The sequence below is a fragment of the Chlamydotis macqueenii genome, chromosome 6, assembly GCF_036417535.1.
Source record: "Chlamydotis macqueenii isolate bChlMac1 chromosome 6, bChlMac1.mat, whole genome shotgun sequence".
NCBI lineage: Eukaryota > Metazoa > Chordata > Aves > Otidiformes > Otididae > Chlamydotis > Chlamydotis macqueenii.
Window position 1 is genome coordinate 5,899,453 of NC_141561.1, and position 12,467 is coordinate 5,911,919.

Here is a 12,467-nt window from a genome sequence, read left to right on the forward strand (position 1 = left end):
TCTTTGTATTTCCTTCCCCAAGTACCAAAAGGTTTTGTTATTACTGGAAGCGTATTCTTTCTCATCAGAGAAATCGGTAATAAGTCCAGTTAATTTACAGTTTTATGGGCAATAATAAATTATGGAGCCATGCAATATAATGAAAAATTGCTAAATAAGTAATCTTAAGACCCCAGTTTTTTATTTATTTCCATAGAGATGAAATGTTGCAGCTAACCAGAACCCATAAAACCACATTTTAAATTATTCCTCTCCTTAGAGAGCAGAACTATGCACGTAATTCGATTCACATGAAGGTAAACACTACTGACTTTCATGCTTATGATTAAACTTCCAAATATGTTTTTGAGAAATACATCTGTTGGTCTAATTCTCGTAGTTGCTGCCAATTCACAAATCTTGTTCTAACATATCTTTTCAATTGAGATTTCGTATATACTTACTTACATATCTATATATACATATGCACACATAGATAGATGCAATTAAGCATTATTAAACAAGTTCCCCATACTATTCCTTCTGAAGGTAAGATCATGCAAAAGTCTATTTCTAATTATTTTTTTTTAAACTGAACCTTGCTTCAGCTATCAGGCAGTAGGAGTGTAACTGCACAGGATTCTTAAGTGTAGTAATGCAGCAATTGTGGCAAATGCAGAACTCACTCAAATTAAAGAAATTTTACTTAGCATTTTGTCAGCTTATGTTTTTTCCAGGTTTTTCTTTTTTCTTTGTTTTTAAAGTGAGTAGTTCTGCACATTAGTCATCCGCAATCACATGTGTAACTTCAAAAGCATAGTGAAGTTCAATAACGAATAACCATGATTAGAGATGAAGCAAGCAACTGCAGAGTCAAACATCCTTCCCTTATTTTAAGTATATTAAGCAATACTTACACGAGGAAAAAGAAGAAGTTACATGGGATAATTAATTTTGAGAGACCATAAAATGAAGACTATGGGAAGAATGTTAAAGAAATGTTCACATGCAAAGAGAAAAACATCATATTTGGAAGCACTGAAGAATAAGTTTTTTTAAGAAGACTGAGATAACAAAGTTTTAAAAAACTTCTAGTCCATTTTAAAACTGCTTTTAAAATATCTGGACTGTATCTCTTTAAAATCCAGTGAAGTGTAAGTAAGTAGCGACACGCTTATTTTATCTGAAGCCCACGTTACTCTTTGGATAGCGTAATGGAGCTTCTGTGAACTGCAAATTGCTTATAGTGCAGTAAGAAGCCTTTTGCCTAGTTGGTTATTGCTATAATACTTTGTATTTAATGTCACAATTATGATTTCTGTTATAGAACTCTATTCTATGAAGGAATTCTGACAGGCAGAGCAATCACATGAAACAAATGCCAGTTTATTTCACTGATAACTATTTTTTCCCCTTTGGAAATACAGCAAACACAAACGGAGTTTTATTCTACAGCATTCTAAAACAATCTTCTCAATATTTATCTGTCGCCCACTGTGCATATTTATAAACATAGCTCTTTTCAATCTTATTACAGAACTAGAATTATGGTTTTATTGTGATTACACACACAATTATTTATATTTATGTCTTTCGTCATGAAGAATACTTGAATTTTATATATTTTTTTTCCTTGCATGATAGTAAAGAATATTTCTGTTAATGTCCATAAGTTATATTTGCAATAGGAGTGAATTATATTTGGTAACGTAGTGTGAACATTCTCAACATCCTTTTACATGGTGGATATTTTGTGCAAATTAATTTTCTGGAAAAAAAAAAAACCTTAAACAATTATGAACCCTTTATAGCGAAAGAAAGCCTTCTGTTCATTTTAATGGGGTGTGAACAGGCCACTGAATGAATAAGTAAAAAGCCACTGGAGCCTGATATAACTGTTAGGATGGATGTAATGCATTGAGGTAAGCCACAGTGAGAGTTTTGGTGTTATCATAAAAAAATTCTTTTTTTTCCTCCTCTGCAGATACACAGCTTTATTTCTTTTACTCTCTACTCGTCTCAGGAAACAAGAATTCAGTTGCCATAAAAATGTGTTGGGTAGAAAATTAATTTCAAGAATTTTCCATAACTTCATTGATTGGTAGTAGTAAAATTTAGTCATAGTTTTGAAACAAAATGCCTTCTTACTGCTACATGTGTTAAAACTGAATCCAGCTTAAACCAGTTTTTAAAGCACACCAGCTTAAAAGATTTTCTCTCACACTTTGTTCCATTGTTAGATGATTCAGAGTTCTGTCGATACTGAAATTACATGGAAGAATTTATTCTTGCTGCATCTGTGTTCAGTAAATATCCTAATTAGAAATTTCAGAAGTTAGAAAAAGGAAGAGACTGTTAGAGGTCACCCAGTTTTCTCTACTCTGTGCCTACATGGCTAGGTCTTCCCTAATTACCGAGTTTGTAGTTGATGGGTACATTACAAGCCTGATCAAGGCTATTACTCCTCAGGAGAAGATGCTCCCCATGGCTAAGGGACTGCAATTGACTTATCTCTTCTGAGCACAATGTGTGTCTTGGAGAGTGGAGGATCAGACATTCATGCGAAACAAACCTGAACTGAAGGGACCTTTCACAAGTCTGACTGTATTTCTGCCTTCTGGCTTGTACCATTCTCTGATGGCACAAGTTACTGATGTACCCAGCCAGGTCTTTTCTGAAAGGCAGTGTCACCAAAGGAAGTTAAAGACAGAAAGATAGTTTAAGCATCTCCTGGCTAAATACAAGGGGAGCATGCCTAGCTGGTGGGTTTTCAGTGCCTGTCATTGATAACTGCCCGTTCTAGTCAGGCCAAATAGGTAATTCCTAACAAACAGTCACGAAAAGAAAGTTAAAGAAGTATACGGTCAAAGAAGAGATTTATAAATTAGTATTTCTGCCTTTCCAGCCCTTTCATTTGGGATTTGTTCATTTAGTGGTGCTGTGCGTCATTCTCTGCAGATAGTGTGTCATAAGTGGTTGTACTGTTTTTATCAAGAATTCATGTTCTTTCTTTTGTCTTTCTGTTTTCCTGGGTTTTTTTTCTGTCTTCTTTTCATCCTCCTAGGGGGAAATATATGTAAAGCTGATGAATTTTTGTGCAACAATTCTCTCTGCAAACTACATTTCTGGGTTTGTGATGGTGAGGATGACTGCGGAGATAACTCTGATGAAGTTGCTGAAATGTGTGGTATGACATTAAATTTCTCAGTACTTTTGATGTAGTAAAGCAAGAAATGACATGTAACATAAATATATACAGACAAATGCGTCTAAGTTTTCTTTATTTGACTTTTAAAAGATTAGCTTGAAATGTGGGATATAGTTTTCTTTTGTCATTGATATTCATGTAATTTCAGATAAGGTGTTTGTGAGAAATCAATCCTTTTGTAGAAAATGCACAGATGGGAAAAACATGGAAATATTGATCATCATTAAATTTCCTACTTCCTTTATTTCTGTCATATTTACTGATTCTCAAAAAGAACTGTAATTACCCTTATCACATAAAGTAATTTCATTCCCTAAATGAATATCTTATCCTGTAAACATGGTTCAAGTGTTATTCCATTAGGTACCGGAAGTTAAAATCAAGTACCAGTCATATGTCAATTATACCTGTGTTCCCATACCTGCTTATTGCTTTGATAAGGAGAAGGTTCAAGAATACTAGCTGGGTAATAGCTGATTATTTTTTTTTTCCTCTTTTTAAACATACAGTACAGTTTCCATGCCCTCCAACAAGGCCGTACAGATGTAGAAACAACAGGGTTTGTCTGCGACCTGAGCAGATTTGCAATGATGTTGATGACTGTGGTGATAACTCGGATGAAGATCACTGCGGTAGGTGATATTACCTTTCAAGGCATTCAGATCAAAGAAAACAACTTGAAGGAAAACTTTGTTACAGAGATCTGCTTGTCCTTCAGTAAAGCTTAGCTGGAGGTTAGTAGATCAGAATTTGAAACTGAAAGAAATTAAGCTTTAAATAAATTCCAGTTGGTTAATGCTTCATGGTCATTCCCATTTGTATGTGTCTAAAATAATCTAAGAATCTTAAATACTGATTTATTTTTCTCTTATTAATTTGTAATTATATAGATAAAATGACATATAAAGCAAGACCATGTAAAAAAGATGAGTTTGCTTGTAGTGATAAGAAATGTATTCCAATGGAGCTGCAGTGCGATTGGTTTGATGACTGTGGAGATGGTTCAGATGAGCAAGACTGCAAATTAAGTGAGTTTGGCTGACAAGATATTTTTTTTTTTCTGATTGTAGCAGAAAATAAATAATTATTTCAGACTTTCACCCATGCAAAATCTACTCAACATGGAAGTTAGTTAAAGTTAATTTTGTAATTAAAGCATTAATTCTATTTGACATACCACAAGAGGAAGGCAAATTTCTTAGCAATCCAGTTTGTAGAAGTTTTTAGAATAGTTCTTGAGTTTTTGAAGTAGTTTAACTAGAAGTTGTTTGTGTTTTATTTCATATTTGCCACAAGATAAATTTTACTATTAATTTTTTGATGTGAAATCAAGTATGTGAATTAAATACTGCCATTTTATATGCATATGCAGGTAAATGCTGTAATGTCATATATTTGTTTAAAATATACCTGATACTCTTTTAACAGAAAGAGAAATTTGTTAGTTGTTGTTATTTTAGATCTTATTTTTAACAATTTAACCAGATCTGTCAGTGGATTTTTTTTAGACATTTTGTTTATATTTAGGTGTTGCTGAATATACATGTGAAGATAATGTGAATCCTTGTGGAGATGATGCATACTGTAATCAAACAAAAACATCCCTTCTGTGTCAGTGTAAACCTGGATTTCAGAGAAACAAGAGGAACAGACAATGTGAAGGTACAGATCTTTTCCATCATCCCTGACTGTAAAGTATTAAATGTCAACTGTACAGTCATTTTTCTATGCTAGAGAAGGAGATAGATATCACATACTTTGTTCTGCAAAGTAAAAACTGTTTCAGTGCTATGGGATTAAGAAATCAAGAAAAGAAACTTAAAAGATTTACAAGATGTAGATTTATGCATTCTACCTGGAGAGGTTATCAAAGATTAACATTGGTTGTGAATGTCGAAAGGTTCGGGTCAGGCCATCAAATGATGTTATAATTTAAGGGGTGAAAGGGTGATGTAAGGTATAGTAGATAATTTATCAGAGCAGTTGAGATTGGTATTTAAATTGATATATGAGACTATTCTGAGATACTTAAAATAATGAAGATTTGTAAAACTGAAAATGGAAAAGAAAATAAACAGATTGAAAGTGCAGTACCTTAGAAAATGTAGTCTTAATGTATATGATGCCACACTGGTTAGAAAAAAAAAAAGATGTAGTTGTTATAATGAACGAGTTGATCAAAAAGATAAGTCAAGTCTGCCTTCCCAAAGAATGGGCTGTGAATTCATTTGCTTACTGGTGAGCAGAAAAAGTGGAGATCACCTTAGTGGGATTATCAAAGTGACTAGATATTTGCATACAAAAACTTCATTGTTTGGCTCTTAAGAAAAATGTATACACAGGAGGCTTTCCAGTAAAGGATGATCATGTCGTTTTGAGTGTAAGACAGGTATGTTGGAGATAACTGTAACAGATATTTTAATTCTCAAATTTTGTTTGAAGCTCTAATGATAATAGATTAATAGAAGGAGGATAGAGAAATAATATAAAATATCTTTGAGATATGCTGATTGCAACAGAAATAGCATTAGCGATAATTGCAGAAGGCTTCCTTTTACTGTTGCAAGATATACTAATGCTTACGAGTTCCTTTTGTTCATCTGCTTTGTTTGATGATGTTCCAAACATGTAAAATAATCGTCTGTTAAACTACAGGTATATAAATTACAATTCTTTTCCTCATAGATATCAATGAGTGTATGGTATTTGGTGCCTGCTCCCAACACTGCAATAATATTAAGGGGTCATACAAGTGTGCATGCGAGAAAAATTATAAGGAGAGGAATAACAGTTGCATAGCAAAAGGTAAGGCAATAAAAATCAAAATAGATTGACAGTACTAAATCACTTGTTATGTACTGGGTTGGTAACACTGTTCTGTTGCATGTACAATTTATTTTTAGATAAATATTTCTTGGATAGTGCACAGCAATAATTCTTAAAACCACTCAGATTTACCTTTCATTTCAGTAAGCAGTAAATTCTTATCACTCCCATGTAAATGAACATACTTAATATGGAAGCCTATTTCCAACTCTTACTTTCTCTATTTACAAAAATATATACACTAACAAGAGAAACAGAGATTATATATTAGCAAGCATGATTCTGGTGAAACTTTGGAAGCTTGAGAGAAAAATAACCTCTTTCATAGAAACATGTTTTAGGACTTGAGGAATAAATTAAGTAGTATTTGGAGTTAACATGTTTTGCTCCTTCTTGTTGAGAAATCTTATATAAGTCATTAAAGGGGAGTTTTTCTAAGTATAGTCACAGAAGAATATACTCATAAATCAGCTGCCTAGATCATGGTCCAGTGAAGGTAAAGAAATATGCACAAGTAGATTTTATTTCTATCTTTCATAAGGCAGAGGTATTGCACAAAATGGACATAATAGTTAAGTCTGGGTATTATGTTACTTTAAAATCATTTTAGAAATGAAATAAGCAATAATCCAGCTGCCTGAGTAAAATTTACATAATCTTTATGGATCTGCATCTAAATAACTGAAAGTATGATCCTAGCATCTCGCCTGCAATTTAGTGAGATTTGGGTGTGACTTTGACTTAAACCTACACTTGGAGTCTTCAGTGCAGAGCCAGTGTTGAGGTTGCAAGGTGTGTCTCCCTGTACATATCTGGTGCACAGCTGTGAGCAGTACCCAGTTTGAACCTTAGTTCTAGTAAGCATACATTGTGGTCAGGCATCCCAGAACCGTAACAGATTTTGTCGTGTTAATTCCAGTTCTTCCTTCTCTGTACTACACCAGTCAGCAATTCAGAACAGTCATGCTGAGTAGCTAGATCGTGGTAGTCAGGTTTCTTACATGTGTTCTTCATATTTTCTTGAAGCAAACTTACCATGGGAGGATCGTATTAATGAGTTATTACTAACCTCCTCTATACGTAATGTGGACTCTGTCAGGATCTAGCATCATTACCTGTTATTGAAGAAGCAGTCAGATTACGACATAGGAACAAACATTGTATAATGACATGGCTTGTTATTATAGAAACACAGGCACACCTCTGAGGGTTTGTAATTTAAAAATCTGAGAGTCAGTATCCTACATCTGAATTTTTTGCAAGCTGCATTTCTGTCGTAATACAGTTAATGGTTCTCTCTTTCCGTCATTGATACTTACTTTAATGGAACTACTCTTTCTTCTGATATTTATCAGGAGTGAGGGAACAAATAATTTTTGTATTTTGTACTCATAAGGAGGAAATGTATTGGACAGACATTATTGCAAGGTGATTCTCTATGAATAAATGTGACATAGATTGGAAATCTAAAAAATTGCAAGCGCATTCTAATGTATCCAGCAAATTTGAAACTTTCTTAAAACTTAATGAACAGATAACAGAGAGAATTTTCATATAAATAATGTATTTTACAATGTCTGAATCCAGATGGTAGCTAGGTATCCATAAATACCACCCATTAACAGGTATCCATAAATGTTAACCATCGGAAATTGGGAGATATAAAGCACAATTGCCCATGTTCTGTAGCAGCTTTGGTCCAGTTTGCTTACGTTGCAGTCAATTTCAAAACTTTGCTACCTTCACTAAAGATAGGATTATTCCATTTCAAATTTTCAAGTAATCAATTTCAAATAATGCTTATTGACGAGTTTGTGTTCCTTTACTTACATAAGTTTAGGACCCTCTAGACAACATGCATATTAAAATATGCAGCAATTCATATGGCCTTAATGTCCCCTATCTTTTGTACTGTTTAAAGTGTTCATATTCTTATACTACATACTCCTTAAAATACAGTCCTAGTTGTCACAGTGTATGCTCAGAGAGCATTAAAATAATATATATAGCTATCAGAGTACGAAGAATTGCATTTATTGCCCAGAGAATGTTTTTGCAGTCTTCAAGAATCAGACAACGATTTTAACATGAGAAATTATATCAGATAAACTCCAAAAAGCTACTTGAGTGAAAAACACTGATTTTGCATTAGTTGACATTTACCTTATTTTTGTTTCGTTATAATAATCCCTAGGCTCTGAAGATCAAGTTCTCTATGTTGCTAATGACACTGACATCCTGGGTTTTGCATATCCATTCAACTACAGTGATGTTCATCAGCAGATATCACATATTGAACATAATTCAAGGATAACTGGAATGGATGCATATTTTCAAGGGGATATGATTGTTTGGAGTACTCAATTTAATCCAGGAGGGATTTTCTACAGAAAACTTCATGACAGAGAGAGAAGGCAAAGTAACAGTGGCTTGATAGTAAGTGATGAAAATCAAAGATTACATTATACAAATTTCGTTCATTTTACTTTTCTGTTCTGCTTGTCTATAATAACATGTGCTGATTTAGTAAATTAAAACATCTATCCGAGAATGGTTTTATTCAAATGGTATGTAGGTCTACTAATGCCTCTTCATTCAAGACTCTGACAGACTTGGTTGAGACTCTAAGATAACACAACTATAGTATTTTCTGCAGAGAAGTAAGCAGTATGTTAGAGGCTTGGAAATACTGGATACCATCAAGATTTTTTATTTTAAGAGAGAAAATAGAGAATATAATAGATGTATATAAGCAATGGTTTAAAGAAAGGCATGAATTTCAAATCCTTGGAAAACAGAAAATGCAGGTAAGCCAAAGGCAAGCTTGATTTCTATAGTGACCATATACACAGTAATATTGGCAAAGCTATGACAAACATTTAAAAATTAGAACAATAACTATTTATTCCTTTATATATTGAACTGCATAGTAACTTCTTTTGAATAAGCATAAATGTAATTCTGCACTTTACAACAGGAAAGTGGATTTTTATAATCTAGGGTAATTTCAAATGGTATTTACTTGAAAGTAAAATAAATGCAGATTGATATTCATATTGTCTAATATATTTTTTCCAATTTCTCAAGGAAGTGTTAGTGCTAAACTGAAGAGAACGCTATGATCTTTATATTAGTTTTTCTATAATGCTATAAATTTAGAGGTTTGGGATTTTTAAAAATTTTTCGTAGATGTGATGACAGAGAAGAGTTGTTAGTTTTCTCTTGGCCAGTAATAAATCAGGTGAGGTAACAGGGATGACCTTACATCACATGAATGTTTTTATATACTCAGTAGAATAAAAAGCAGTAGCAACAGTAATCTTTCATCTATCATTCAGCTCTTACACATCTGAAACCACTTCTAAGTACCTTTCATCCAAGGATATTTCCTTTGCAAACGAATGACATTGCTGACTCTTGATGCCAGCAGGGCAAAAAGCCTGGGGATGTAGACACCAGTGGACATTGGAGATACCTTGTCTTTGTGATGGCACATATATGGGAAGAGCGGCTAAAAAGCAACACTTCCACCTTCTGCCCAGTAGAAGAGGGTCTAGATGTTGTTGACAGAAAGTGTTTCTAAAGTAGATATAAAGTAGAAAAATATTTCTAGTAGTTCAGGTATGTCATTTGAGCTTTGTGGAAGGATACTTTGAGAACCTAAGTATGTATTGAAGATCTGGAAAAATTCTACTGTGACATATTTCTCATTTAAATGTGGCTAAGAAATCCTGCTAGACACATCTCTGTATCAAATAGATTGCTAGAAAATAACAAACCTGTGAAGTCTTGTGAAATTGAAGTCTTGGGGTTTTTTGTTGTTACTTATTTATTTTATTTATTTTTGGTTAACATGCAGATGCCTTCTGCAAGGATAAGTGTAATCTGCTGACCTCTACAACCTCTGTAATGGATCTACATTTTCTTACAGGTCCATAAAAGTGAACATAAGCTTCCTTGAGACTGCCCCATAGTCCAGAGGTTGAAATTCTCCTAGCTGATTTAATATTATCTCCCTGTTTAAACTAATAAAGATGAAATATTCTTAGAATTACTGCTATTTTTCTGAAATACTTGAAATACTTTTTGCTTTTTGTATCTCTCTTTCACCATTATGCAGGACTACTATCTAGTTACTTTCTCTTAATTCAGAAGTGTTGAAAAAATTGTGTTTCTCTTTATACACTATTTTCCCCTGTGTCTTCAGTGCAGCTATGTGCTTGTGAAGATCCTTGATCCAAGCCATATAAAGCTTTTTTACAAATCTGTACGTGGAACATGCACAGACTGTATCTGAATAAATCTTCGACACTTTTCATTTATATTTGTGAAACATTGTATTCTCCTTGTGCTAAATTATTCAGAATATTTTCCCAGCATTATCTCATTAATACTCAAATGTGATTGCCTTACACATAACTGAGCAGTAGGTTAATTGGTTTTATAGTGTTACTTTAATATTGTCACTTAAATTTGGTTTTGAAAAGCTTGAGAATTCCTTAATTTTAACCCAAGTTTTTAAGTGGATAAGTTTTCAAACGTTACATTATAAATTTTCTATCTAGACTTTGATATGTAAATCAGGACAGTAAACTTGAACGAAGTCACCTGCATTTTCAGGTAATTACATTAATGCAAAAATCCATCTCAACTGAAATTGCTCCATGCAATTAGAATATCAAGAGCCTTCCTCAGAGAATAGCTTGAAGTATCTCTTGTATTTTTCTGTGAAAAGGGATTTAAGCTTGGTACAAATTGAAGCATTAAAGGAAATAGTAAATATCAACTTTTCAGAGTTTATTGACAGATGCAGAGGAGGATTGCATTCCAATCCAGTTAAGATGGTGTAAATGAATTGGTGATAACTGGTGCAGCTGTGGACTGGCATAATCCTTGGAGAGAGATGTAGAAGTTATCTGAGGTGAATATGCAACACAGAGTGACTTGCCACTTAAACTCAAGTGCTGTTTTTCATGGAAGAGGACACAAAGCTGAACATTAAAATAATTGTACCATGTAATAGGAAGAAAAACCTAGTTTTTGTAATGTATCCAGTCAGTATAGTGGCAGCTTGCTCCAGCCCCACTGTTCTCAGAGATTAACAAGGACCATTAACCACTCTGGTGCTATATCCACATGTATACTCCCAGCGTTTGCCTCAGGGTCCAGTGAAATTCAGTGCATGACTGTGAATGGAAACAGTTTCTAGACTGTTTTCTCTAAATACACTTTTTTTTTTCAAAATATGAGAACCTAATATCTCTCATTTACTAAAAATATGAGGTTTCGTATTTGAAAACCGTCCCTCTTAAGAGATGACCAGGCTCTTAGTTTCTACCGATCTCAGCTAAAATAGACCGTAACTTAAATATTTTCTGTTAATACACACTATATGAATTAGGTAGGCAATTTAGAATTTAACTAATGTTTAACACACTAGTTTAAAATCTATAAAATGTAAAGTTTGCTTTACAAACATTTTTCCAAGTTACCTTTAGAAATGTTTTCTGTCGCTCCTCTTTTTTTTTCTGTAGATCTAACCAGCCTGGGTATTTTTTGCTTCATGTTGTGTTAATTCTGGCAATATGTTTTCCAGAGACAAAGATATATTATTTCCAAAGACAAAGATATATTATTTTTAAGCATTTGCTGCTCAGATCCGTACTTTGGGATGTCTAGGTGCACACCATGATACCATTATTACAGGAGAGCCCCTGTATAAGTGCTTGCTTGATGATAGCAAGTATTCAAGCCCAAGGAATATTTATGGAACATCTGCACTGCTCCTTTCAGCTGTTCACTGATTTAAACAATATGCTTCCAACAGGTTTTCTGCTTCTTTTTTAGTTGTGCTTATAATAATTTTTTTTTTAAAAAAAAAAAGGTAATAGGATTAACTTAGGTTTTTACCTTAAAGCTATGGATGAGGTTTAATTATGTATTTAGGAGACCCTCTCTGTCTGCAGTCGTCTGGTTGGGCTTTTTAAATGATCGTGCTTATGTAATACAAAGTGTGAATTGTTGAACCATTGCACCTACTGGGCTGCTCATCTGTCAGGGAAAATTTTCTGTTTTGCTGAGTAAAAGTCTAAAAGTTTTCTAGTATTATTGTTACTAATTTATTTTTACTATTCTAATAATATGTCATTAGATAATGTATTTTTTTTAATTAAGATATTTTAAGCAGCAATAAATCATTGGCTTAGTTTATTCTACAGCAAAGCCATGCCAAAAAAAATCTGTCAAGTAAATAGAGAAAATATTGTTTCACATGTGCTTATAAGTTAGATTTATAATTTAGTCTTCCTGTGTTTAAAAGCTAAGCCTTGCAAGGTGATGGGTTCCTGCTGCATGTATAACATGTATTTTTTTCTAGTCAAACTCTACTTTCAATTTCAGGGACTGAAAATTTTTCTGTAGTCTACCATTATATCAAAATGGTTTCCAAATCCAG

General features: G+C 33.4%; 1 protein-coding gene across 1 annotated transcript in view; it reads left to right on the forward strand.

The window, feature by feature from the left end:
• The window catches only part of LRP1B (LDL receptor related protein 1B), a 579,931-nt gene that overhangs the window by 510,236 nt on the left and 57,228 nt on the right, over positions 1 to 12,467 (forward strand). The window contains exons 74-79 of the mRNA XM_086750558.1: positions 3,044 to 3,166; positions 3,697 to 3,819; positions 4,078 to 4,215; positions 4,715 to 4,849; positions 5,873 to 5,992; positions 8,208 to 8,449. Coding sequence (XP_086606684.1) covers positions 3,044 to 3,166; positions 3,697 to 3,819; positions 4,078 to 4,215; positions 4,715 to 4,849; positions 5,873 to 5,992; positions 8,208 to 8,449 — 881 coding nt within the window. The remainder of the gene's footprint in view (positions 1 to 3,043; positions 3,167 to 3,696; positions 3,820 to 4,077; positions 4,216 to 4,714; positions 4,850 to 5,872; positions 5,993 to 8,207; positions 8,450 to 12,467) is intronic.